The sequence below is a fragment of the Hyperoodon ampullatus genome (genome assembly GCF_949752795.1).
Source record: "Hyperoodon ampullatus genome assembly, chromosome: 2".
Classification (NCBI taxonomy): Eukaryota; Metazoa; Chordata; class Mammalia; order Artiodactyla; family Ziphiidae; genus Hyperoodon; species Hyperoodon ampullatus.
In genome coordinates, this window is record NC_136915.1 from 91,469,809 (window position 1) to 91,482,716 (window position 12,908).

The following is a 12,908-nucleotide window of genomic DNA, read 5'->3' on the forward strand; positions in this document are numbered from 1 at the left end:
TTGTAAGCAGCGCTGCAATGAACATTGGGATCCATGTATCCTTTCGAACCATGTTTTCTCCAGATATATGCCCAGGAATGGGATTGCTGGATCATATGGTGGCTCTATTTGTAGTTTTTTAGGGAACCTCCATACTGTTCTCTGTAGTGGCTGTACCAATTTACATTGCCACCAACAGTGTAGGAGGGTTCCCTTTTCTCCACACCCTCTTCAGTGTTTATTGTTTGTAGACTTTTTGATGATCACCATTCTGATTGGTGTGAGGTCTATCTCATTGTAGTTTTGATTTGCATTTCTCTAATACTTAGCAATGTTGAGCATCTTTTCAAGTGCCTCTTGGCCATCTGTATGTCTTCTTTAGAGAAATGTCTGTTTAGGTCTTCTGCCCATTTTTTGATTAGGTTGTTTGTTTTTTGATATTGAGCTGCATGAGCTATTTGTAAATTTTGGAGATAATCCCTTGGTTGCCTTCATTTGCAAATATTTTCTCCCATTCTATAGGTTGTTTTTTTGTTTTGTTTATGGTTTCCTTTGCTGTACAAAAAGGGACTTTTTGATTACATGATCCCATCAGAAAATCCAGGATAATCTTCCCATCTCAAGTTTCTTAATTTAGTCAAATCTACAAATGCCCTTTGGCTATATAAGGTAACATATTCACAAGTTCTGTGGATTAGTATATGAACATCTTTGGGAGGACATTATTCTGTCTACTACAGTCCATATACTTTTTTTTCTTTCTATATTTAGCCACATAAAGAATTGTAACTCAGTATTAGAAAATATTATTTTTGATTAAAAGTAGTCTAATTACTTGAATACTATCCTACTCCCCAATATTAGAAACACATAACCATAAGCTAGCTAACCATCCATCAGTTATGTTATAGAGGAGATTTTTGCCTTATGCAAAATTAAAATAGATGGCCTTTATATTTCCTGTAACTCTAAGGGTCTCTTTAGTTTAACTATTGTCAGATAAAGACACTTACTATTGTCAGATAAAGACACTAGATACACAATGTCATTCACTCATTTATTTTTCATTAAATCTTCTAAAGTTAATGGAATGATACAAAATAAATGTAAAATATGCTGTAATGCTTGGGATATGGAATGACCTTATACGTTTTGACATTTATTTTTTTGTGTCACTATGTGTGTACAACTGAATTGTTATAGTCTGCTCAATGACATAACTGATTTTCAGCAGTAAAGTAGAAGCAGCCTAGATTGTATCCTGAATTTTAACCATCTGAGAGTTGGTGAGCAGAGGAAGGAGGTTGAAAGGGTGATGAACTACATTTAGAAGAGATGAATGTGCCCCATTTTAGGATGACCTACCAATACAAAAGAGCATTTTGTTCAGCATCCTTAATTTTTACATGAGGAAATGGAAACCAAAAAAGTTTAGTGAGTTGCCCAAAGCCATACAACTAGATAGTTGCAGAGTTGATATTAGGCCGCAGATTTTCTAACTCCTAATTTAGTACCCTGTTCACTCCACTATGAACTTTCTAATTTCCTAATTATTATATAATTTGCTCGGAATTTGATATGGTTTCTCTCTTCCTTTATCTTCATTTTACGTGTTAAATTAATATTAATTAGGTTGAGTCCCTTGAGAGATACCTTTTCCAAAAGCAATGACCATGTACAAATGGACAAAATGAAGTATGTTTTTATTTTATTTCTATCTGTAGTGTTTAGATGCAAATAAAAAAGGAAAAGGAATTTAAGAATGCTTTCATGCCTTTTTCTTCCTTCTATTTCTTCTTACCAAGAGATATTAAAGATCAGTTGAACTAAATTAGAGACCCTATTTTAAACAGTTAGTAATAGAAGGGCATCCAGGTCTCAGATTAATGAATGCAGTCATTGTGTAGGAGCGTGTGTGTGTGTGTGTGTGTGTGTGTGTGCGCGCACGCATGTGTGGTGTTAGCAGGGGGCAATAAACGTCACTTGAAATGCTTAAATAAGCATTGGCAGATGTGTTGTATATATCATCTTTAAAAGCTGCATCCTTGATGTGTAAATAAATGCTTACCTCATCTCAATTTTTCTTTTTCTTTTAACTATATTTGAATGTGTTCACCTTCCTGCTGCATGTAAGCTCATCTATAATTTCATCACTTCTTAATATCCATTTTTATTTTAGGACAAATATTTAGATTTGGAGTCTTTTCTTGCTTTGCCTGACAGGGAAGTCATCATGCTTTGGCACCAATGGCGGCACTACTAGTAAATATTGACTCCTTCAACCCACTTGATTCCTTACTCTCAAGTATCATATGGCCTGTTTTGAGTCACTATATGTTACAATAACTAACTACCTCTTTGGCATGATCTTCATAGCACTTTGTACATTTCCTGCTACTTATCCCTGGAATCTTTTAAGGTATATGGCAGTCAAACTAGAGTCATTTTATTCCCTGACTTGGTCTAGCACTCAGCTTATTGTAAAGAAGAATACATCTGTAGCAAAATATAAATAATAAACAACAAGTATAGTAAAAAGTCTTTAGTGTGTCTTGAGCTGGATAATATTTCAGTTTGTTTAGTACTACAGTAATATGCACTAAGATGTAGTCATCATGCCCCAAAACACATGTAGGTGTGAAAATACTCACCAGATACACAATTCCATAAGCAGCCATAGACCTAGATCATTCCCAGAAGCAACGGCGTCTTTTGTAAGGCAACATTTCATCAGTGACATTTTGGTGCCAGTGAATCAACATATCCAGTACTGATCTCTATTTGAAGAAATCCTGCCTTTTGGAACTGGTCCCTCTAGTAATGCTATTTAAATCATCAGGGGATAATGCTTCTTTTTTTTTTTTTTGTGGTATGTGGGCCTCTCACTGTTGTGGCCTCTCCCGTTGCGGTGCACAGACTCTGGAAGCGCAGGCCCAGCAGCCATGGCTCATGGGCCCAGCCACTCCACGGCATGCGGGATTCTCCCGGACCGGGGCACGAACCCGCGTCCCCTGCATCGGCAGGCGGACTCTCAACCACTGCGCCACCAGGGAAGCCCGATAATGCTTCTTAATCACATTCAGTTTAGTTGGAAAAATGAAAAGGATCTTCTGTTCAATTTATGTCCTTCCTATGGAGTTATCTAGATAGCTGTTTATTTGTGCTGTTGAAACAATTTTATTACTGATATTTCTTTTCAGAGCATTTTAGCCTACAAAGTTAATTATAAAAATTTGGATTTCTGATTATATTTAATTCAGATAAATCTAACTTTACTTCTATTTGCTTTTAATCATTTAACTTTATTCTCTTTGAGAGTGTTGTGCTCATATAGTAATGCAGTACAAATATGGAGCCAATACTACTTCTCTTCCTATTGTGGTATTATAAGAATATATAGTAAGATAATAATTTCAATGGAATATTTTAGATCCTTAAAAAAATAACTCAGTCCCTAGAAGAGGTAGAAAAATATAGGTAATATACTAATTTATCCAATAAGATAAGACATTACATAAAATAAAGATAGTCAAAACAATAAGCACACATTAATAAAATGTTTAGACTCATAAACTTATGCAAATAAAATGGACACATAGATACACCAAGGAATAAGAGGATATGCTAACTTTGCCAACAAGCATGATGAAACACAGCAAATAATTCACAAGAGTATTGAATTTGTAGCATCCCAGGAAGTTACCAAAAGTCAAAAATAGCACTAAGGATGGTGAGGCAAGACAGGAAATTAATCAAAAATTTTAAAAGACATCATCTTGCAGCATTCTTCAAGATAAATAACCTGGTATGAATTCCAAACCCTTTAAAACAAGGTTCTTAAAGTTTGTCTTACTTCCCTACCCCTAATATATTGTCTGATGAGAGCATAGGCCAAAAACACAGATTATATCTGTAGGTCGTTTAGCCTAGGATTTTAACGTTTTTTCTTCATCTATTCATTTGTTCATTCAACAAATGTTCATAAATATTATGTCTGAATAGGCACTGTGCTAGTTGATAGATAGGAAATAATAAGATCATGATCAAGACACAGAGCCTGCCCTCAGCTACATTATAATTTAGTAGGGGAGACACAATATAATAAATACCCAGTTTTTTTAAAAAAGAAAGTGGTAAGTATAGTAAGAGTGATTGGAAATAGAGTGTTTTATAAATCTGGGAGGAGAAGAAATACAGTTCAGTCTGTGTTCATTGAACACCTATTCTGTGTCAGACACAGTGCCAGTGGCTGTAGATGTAAAGATAAATAAAACATCATTCTTTTCTTATAGGAGTTCTTAGTTTATCAGGATTATCTCCTCCTGGGGTGCAGGGTGTGTCAGGAAAGGATTTATGGAAGAAATGATACTTGAGTTGCATCTTAAAATTTAGGTAAATTTTTGACATATGGAGAAGAAGGATAGAGCTTTCCAGGGAGAGGCAAAAGCATGAACATAGCAGCATCTGTGATGCTTTTCTCTGAATTTATTTTTATTCTGCTGAAGGCTTGGTATGAGAATAACAGAGGCATAGCTTTGTGATTATGCTTTACAACACCTGTTTTTAAAGCACAAAAGATGTGTTTTTAGAAAAATCTATTGTTTTGACAATATATTTGAGTATTTTTATTAGCACCATTTAAATTACTGGCACTTTTGATAGAGTTGTTCTAATTTTGTTTTTGTGTCTTGGACCCCTCTTCCCCCAAAATGGTTTTCAACCTCTTGAGTAAGTAACAAGTGAGTTAAAAGTTAAACTTCACTAAGGTATGGTGTGCAGGTATTTTTGAAATAGTATATTTCTTCTTAAATATTAGGTGTTCATGGGTAGGGTCTATCCTAGATATTATACAATTGCTCTCATCTATTTTTGCCCTTCGTATGAGAGAATCAGTTCTTGAGTTACTTAGGTGGACTTGCATTTGGATGAGCAGCATCAGGAGAAATGCTGTTGTGTCTAATTAAGGGTCAGGTCTTTTCAAGGACTTTATAGAAGTTTCTATTGAGAAAAGCAGGGAAACCGGTATAAACAGAGGGACTGAAAAAGGAATCCAAGAGAAAAGAGCAAAGAAATTGTGTTCATAGAAATGGTCATTTCTCCATTACTGCTATGGTCTGAATGTTTGTCTCCCCCCAGATACATATGTTGATATCCTAATGCCCAAGGTGATGGTATAAGGAGGTGGGGCCTTTGGGAGGTGATTATGTCATGAGAGTGAAGCCCTCAGGTCTCACAAATTTATGATCTTATAAGCTATACTCTACAAAAGAATCTGCTAATTTTTAATGAATGATCAAATAGTATTAAACAGAATATCTTAGTCTGTTTGGACTACTATAACAAAATACCCCAGACTGGGCAGCTTATAAACAGATACTTGTTTCTCACAATTCTGAAGGCTGGAAGTTCAAGGTACCAGCATGGTCAGGTGAGCTCCTTCTTCCAGGTTGTAGACTTCTCTTTTCATTTTTTTGTGGTACGCGGGCCTCTCACTGTTGTGGCCTCTCCCATTGCGGAGCACGGGCTCCGGACGCGCAGGCCCATCGGCCATGGATCATGGGCCTAGCCACTCCGCGGCATGTGGGATCTTCCCGGACCGGGGCATGAACCCATGTCTCCTGCATCAGCAGGCAGACTCTCAACCACTGCGCCACAGGGAAGCCCTAGACTTCTCTTTATATTCTCACATGGTGGAAAGAGTGAGTTATCTCTCTGGGGCCTCTTATATAAGAGCACTAATCTCACTCATGAAGGCTCCATTCTCATGACTCAGTCACGTCCCAAAGGCACCATATCTTAATATCATCACATGGAGATTAGGTTTCAACATATGACTTGTGGGAAGGGGAGGGGGCACACACATACTGACCATAGCATAGAGTCATCCTAGAGTTTAACAAAGAAGTTTTAAAAACATGTAGATTTTTTGTTCTGGTTCTGCAAAAAATGCCATTGATAATTTGATAGGGATTGCATTGAATCTGTAGATTGCCTTGGTTAGTATAGTCATTTTGACAGTATTGATTCTTCCAATCTAAGAACATGGTACATCTTTCCATTTGTGTCATCTTCATTTTCTTTCATCAGTATCTCATAGTTTTCCGAGTACAAGTCTTTTGCCTCCTTAGGTAGGTTTATTCCTAGGTATTTTATTCTTTTTGATGTGATGGTAAATGGGATTGTTTCCTTAATTTCTCCTTCTGATCTTTCATTGTTAGTATATAGAAATGCAAGAGAGTTCTGTGTATTAATTTTGTATCCTGCAACTTTACTGAATTCATTGATGAGCTCTGATAGTTTTCTGGTAGCATCTTTAGTATTTTCTGTGTATAATATCACATTTCTATGGAAACACAAAAGACATAAAATAGCCAAAGCAGTCTTGAGAAAGACAAATGGAGCTGGAGGAAGCAGGCTTCCTGACTTCAGACTACACTATAAAGCTACAGTAATCAAAAAAGTATGGTACTGGCACAAAGACAGACTTACAGATTAATGGAACAAGATAGAAAGCCAGAAATAAACTCATGCACCTATGATCAATTAATCTCCGACAAAGGAGGCAGGATATACAATGGAGAAAAGACAGTCTCTTCAATAAGTGGTGCTGGGAAAACCGGACAGCTACATGTAAAAGAAGGAAATTAGAACATTCTCTAACACCATACACAAAAATAAACTCAAAATGGATTGAGACCTAAATGTAAGACTGGATACTATAAAACTCTTAGAGGAAAACATAGGCAGAACACTCTTTGACATAAACTGCAGTGATATCTTTATGGGTCCACCTCCTAGGGTAATGAAAATAAAAATAAAAATAAACAAATGGGTCTAATTAAACTTAAGAGCTTTTGCACAGCAAAGGAAACCATAAACAAAACAAAAAGACAACATGCAGAATGGGAGAAAATGCTTGCAAACGAAGCGACCAACAAGGGATTAAGCTCCAAAATATTCAAACAGCTCATGCAGCTCAATATCAAAAAATAAAGAACCCAATCAAAAGAAATGGGCAGAAGATCTAAATAGACCTTTCTCCAAAGAATACATACAGATGGCCAAGAAGCACATGAAAAGATGCTCAGCATTGCTAAGCATTAGAGAAATGCAAATCAAAACTACAATGAGGTATCACCTCACACAGGTCAGAATGAATGGCCATCATCAAAAAGTCTACAAACAATAAATGCTGGAGAGGGTGTGGAGAAAAGGGAACCCTCCTACACTGTTGGTGGCAATGTAAATTGGTACAGCTCCTATGGAGAACAATGTGGAGGTTCCTTAAAAGACTAAAAACAGAACTACCACATGATCCAGCAATCCTACTCCTGGACATATATCTAGAGAAAACTGTAATTTGAAAATATACATGCACCCCAGTGTTCATTGCAGCACTATTTACAATAGCCAAGACATGGAAACAATCTAAATATCCATCAAGAGGGGAATGGATAAGAAGATGTGGTACATAAATACAATGGAATATTACTCAGCCATTTAAAAAAAAGGAAATAGTGCCATTTGCAGCAACATGGTTGGACCTAGAGATTGTCATACTGAGTGAAGTAAGTCAGACAAAGACAAATATCATATGATATCACTTATATGTGGAATCTAAAAAAATGATACAAATGAACTTATTTACAAAACAGAAACACAACTTTGTAAATCAACTATACTCCAATATAAAATTTAAAAAAGAGCATGTAGGTTCCTCATTTTACAGGTGAGAGAACTGAGATCATAGCTTTCCCAAAGTTATATATGTGTGTGTGTATTTGTTATATAATGTATAATAAACATATACAAGTATTTATTATGTAATATATATATAATAAAAACACATATATACATATCAGTGGCAAATTAGGGATGAAAAATGAGGGACTTTGTCTGAATCTGACCCTTTTGTTTCTCACTCTTGTGCTGCTTTCCCTCCCAACAGAGAATGGATCATCACAATAGTCATTTTCTAAAGAGAATTGTTGCAAAATTACAAGGAATAAGATTTTTTTTTTTTTAAATAAAGGAGCACAGTACCATTTTAACCTTTTCAGGTTGCCAAGAAAAGGAGTCAGAAAGAATATTTACATTTCAAACTAAATATTTAATTGGGTTAAGAAGGATGGGATAAAATGAGAGTAGCAAAGTCATTTGCACTTTCAAAACATAGGTGGGCTGTGTTGAGCTTTTCATTTTTTACCATATCCAGGTTTATTGGTATGTAATTACAGATGCCATCGATCCATATTTTCTGTTCTAATTTGAGTTGATCCTGTTGTACAGAGAATGTCTCTGGCGTACAGGAGATACAGGAGAAGATAGATTTTTAAGATGAATTTTAAAGCAAATTCATACTGATCTCAGTTTATTTCTCTTGCTGTTTTTGCTTTTATGAATTTCATTTTAAAGTTATAAGAAAATAAACTTTAACTAGATTTATGTACTAAAGCCACCTCTAGCCAATTTAGGTCTTTGATGATCTTGTTTTTAGCAATACCAAAACACAAAGGCAGTTATACGTGGTATATTATGTTATGAAGCATATAACAATATAATTATTGAAATTCCCTTACTTCCCATTGTGTTTGTATGGCTTAAAGCAACTGTCTTATTTAAGGCAAGAGTTCTAATTGGCCGAGTAGTTTTAGATAGAAAAAACAGTTTGGTGTTGAAGATTATTGCTGAATCATTGTTTCACTTTATGTCTGTAGTGTCAGCAAGAACCATGGTGATAAGTTCTTTAATATATTTCTAAGTAAGGAGATAGTGAATGCTTTCTCAATCTAAGCATGCTAGGGCATTTTGCAATATATTTATCACACAGATATGACTGCTTAAAAGTATAACAGTCACTGTAATGTGTGGCTATGCCTATGTCACCTCTTTTTAACTGTTCCCCAAGTGTCTGACTCCAGTGTAAATGTTCTATTTGAAATCTGCACAGTCACATTTATACCTCCTTTCTTTATAATTCAGCATTGCAGAGCAGAGAAATTCACAGTTCTGGTTCAAGGGATTACTGTTTTGTTATAATGTTCAAATAATGGTCTGCTAAAAATCTTCTTGTAAAAGAAAAAGAGGTTCACTCTCCTACTATCAAGGTCATTACTAAACTCTGTGCCTTCTGTTTAAAAGCACAGAGATGCCATCTAGCAGCTGCCTTCAGGAATTTGCTACACAGAAATAGTCCTTTGTAAAACCGAGCAATAATTGAATTCTTACAAGCTTTTGTTTTTTCTTAATTTACTTATTGGATGAATGATGATTTGGCATATTGCCTGTAGTTCAGATACTCCATTACAAATGAAATTAATTAATTAATATTTCTTAAAAAGGGTAAAGGGATATACCTTTGAGTTTTTGTAAATGGAACTGGAAATTTGTTAATATGATTTTAATTAAGAAAACATAATTCTCATGATTTTCTTGAGAGGAAAATTGATAATCTGTCTATATAAAAATACAAATAATTGATTAGTATTGAATTGGCTTCCTTTACTGAAAGAAAATACTAATCTTACCAATATTCTGGTATATTAAATGAGAGAAAAGAAAGTAAGTGGATGCTGAAAGTAACTTCATCCTGTGAATATAAATATTTGGGCATTTTGTTTTAAATTTAACAATAAAATTGACTTTCAAGTGATTTATCTTGCTGTAAGATGGTGATACCTAAGCACTTTATAAAATGTCATATATGATCTGTAAGTTTCAGTCTCAGGAAGAATGATCATAAACATAAATATTATATAATCTTCCATGAAATGGAATTGGTACTGTTGTTAGAAACCTTTTTGTTTCAGATAATTTAATATATAATAAGCATGCTCTAAAATTTAGATTTCCAATATTTGATATATGTGACAATCCTATACCTAAAAAAGTCTATTCAATTTTAATAGCTCTACTATATTGCCAGTTCGTGTGTATCCATGCATAATTTATGTGTATATAAATATAAAATGCAATAATATAGAGGAATACTTAAATGAATTTATTTAAAAGTATGATTTTGAAATATATCAGTCCTAACGTTATAAAAAAATTTTTATTAGCTGTTTAGAATTTTTGTATATTTAAGTTTCATCACTTAATTATTACTTATTTGTCCACAAACTGTGGTCTTTTGTGCTAATTTAATTTCAATTTTGCCAAAAGTAATTTGCATCATGGATGTTAATTTTATTATCTAAACCCTTAAGTAGTTAGTAAAAAAATAAAATTTGAGAAAATTTCTATGTCATAACCTAATTGACAATCATTTTGAGAATTCAGTGGTGCCATTTGTGATTTGGGGGAGGGGAGATGATATAGTTTCGTGATTCTCAATAGTTTGCTAAAACATAACAAAAGTAGTTTTATTCACTTTTTTAAACAAAATTTGTCTACTAGTCCAAAGACCTCTTTATAACATTAAAATCACTTGCTATGAACATTTTAATATTCTCTATATTGTCATATGTAGTATATAACAAATACTATCTGCTGTTCTTTGCATACTGTATTGCAATATCTAGAAACTGAAAAGGACAGTTTGAAAAGTTAATGTATGCCTTTCCTTTCCTGGATTTCTCAGCTCAGTTGTACCAAACAGCCAAAATTAAGTCTGAAGAAAAGTTTTCTGTTGTTGAATACCTGGAAATAAACTTATTAATACTAGAAAAAGATCACAACTAAAAATAGGTCATTTATTTGGAGAATTTGTCTCAATATTTATTGGAAGCTCTTCTTTGTTGCTATATTTTTAATTTGGGAAAGAATGGGGTACAAGAAGTGAAGATATTTATGCATTTAAAGATATCAGAAAAATCAAATGAAACATGCAGTTGTTAGTAAAGCTCTGCATTTCTGAATTCATTTTAAAGAATGATAAAACGTACTTTAAGTGATTTTTTTATGCGGTAACTCAGTAATTAGCTTTGCTTTTAAAAAATGTTTTACCAAGAATATTTCAGATGAGATATACAGTAGAATGTGTTCAAAGTTGTAACAAACATAATATAATGAGAGTGGCAATGGAATATGTTACTATAGATCCAGAGAAAAAAATGAAAAAGAAAGATTAAAAAATATGAAAGCAGAATCAACACTTTGTACCTAGATGTAAAATGCTTTAAAGCTACACCTTAGTGTATGAAATATCCCATTAAGGATATTAAGACAAAATTATTATTTTGTCTTAATATCACAACCATAGCTTTAAAAGGAAATGATCTTATTCTTATCAGGTCTCTCTAAATATGAAAAGTACACAGAAATAATTATAAGCATAGATGATATGATTCTAAATTTTCACTGTATACTATATTAGGCCTAGAAATATTCAGTCAACCACAGTATTAGGCTATGCTTGGTTATATCTTAGTTCAATTATGAAAAGAAACAATTTCTCTACACTACACAGTTATTTTAAAATAACTTTACAATATTCCAAAATACAATTTTAAATGGTTTTAGAACATGACATCATTTCTCCTATTGTGTCAAATTGCTCTTGACCAGTTAAAGAAGTAAAATAATTTTTGAAATTGTATTTCCTTACTTTTTACTAGATGCATTATATCTTATTCCGGATAGTTATGATTTTCTTAGAATGCTGAAGCTCTCTAATTATCTCATTTTATCCTCAAGACTTTTCTCATACACTGCTGAAAATATTTCTCCATATTTTCTGATTTTTTATCAAAAGAGGTTAGCATTCACTTTAATTGCCAGTACTGGATAATTATCAGAGTTCAACAGATATGAGACAACTCATCCTTGCTATTGCCCTCCTTAGTTTGAAAGGATTCTCACTTCCTGTTTCTTAACACTGGTAATCAGAACTTCCTCAGTGCTCCGTAATTTCCTTAATGAAAAGAGAGAAACAAACACAAGTCCCTTTCACCAGTGCCTCTCAACCACGGCAGAGAGTGGAGCTCTGCTGCTCTGCCCTGTGTGTTACAAGCAGCATCCCAAATGTTTTGGACACAAACCGCAGCACGTCTGCGATGGGAGTATTATTGACCACGATCAGCTGGAAAACGCTTCTCTGCTTTCAACAAAGAAACGGTTCACCATCTCCTAATACATGATTACAAATTACATTATTTTAACTGCTAAGTCCTTTGCATTACCCGTCCGACTTCAGAAGAGAACATTAAACACTTGGATACCAAATAAGCTAAATTCTCCCAAGAGCCGCATTGCCCGCTGCCCATACACGTTATATTCGCTCCTGGTCCCTCCCCCCTCTCTCCGGGACTCTACCTTGTGGAGCTATTTCTCGGGTAGTTCACCTTGTTATCTTCCAAGCAGTGGGGATACGCCAGACACCACAAGATAGCTGGAAGAGCGGTCTTTCATGCGGCTTTTTTTTTTTTTTTACATAATTAAATGCATTTTTGGTCGGTCTGTAACATATTGCACATTTATTTCAAACAAGAGTTAAAATATTGCCCATACCTTGGAAGGGTCTAATCCAGCAAGCAAAGACAGCAGCAGGAGATTGAGTAGGTTGGATGCCGCCTGCATTCTGATCTGGGTTTTTGCCCCTGTTTACTCTCTTTTATGTAGCCACTCCACTCTCACTGCAGAGACCTTTCCTTCGTCAGTTGCACTTTCTGCCTGCCAGTCAGAGCTGAGTGGAGACAGAGGCGGCGGCAGGAGCAGTAGCAGCAGCAGCGGTAGCAGTAGCGGCAGTAGCGGCAGCCGCCCTGGGGGGCGATCATTCCGCAGGCATTCTCAGGGCTGGGAGTCCGCGAGCTCTAGGAGTGGATTGAGCTGCAGTGGTCGCTGACCGAGGTGCTGAAGCTCCTCCAAGCCGCGCGCCCCAATTTACCTTCTCTCCCGCGGCTATGTAGCCAGACCACCTCAAAAGTTTTGACCCAAGAAAAAGATAAAGGGAGTAACAGCTGAGAGAGGTGTGGAGACCTGGACAACGG

At 35.1% G+C, this 12,908-nt stretch overlaps 1 protein-coding gene across 2 annotated transcripts in view; it reads right to left on the minus strand.

The window, feature by feature from the left end:
* OLFM3 (olfactomedin 3) overlaps nucleotides 1-12,498 on the minus strand; it is a gene marked incomplete at both ends in the record, with an annotated part of 192,940 nt that extends 180,442 nt beyond the window's left edge. Inside the window, one exon of one of the 2 annotated variants that reach the window (XM_079724716.1) lies at nucleotides 12,430-12,498. In XM_079724716.1, the coding sequence (XP_079580842.1) occupies nucleotides 12,430-12,498 (69 nt within the window). Of the gene's footprint in view, nucleotides 1-12,263; nucleotides 12,276-12,429 lie in introns of those variants that run through there. The other variant, XM_079724717.1, reaches the window with a different exon arrangement.
* Nucleotides 12,499-12,908: the final 410 nt, after the last annotated feature.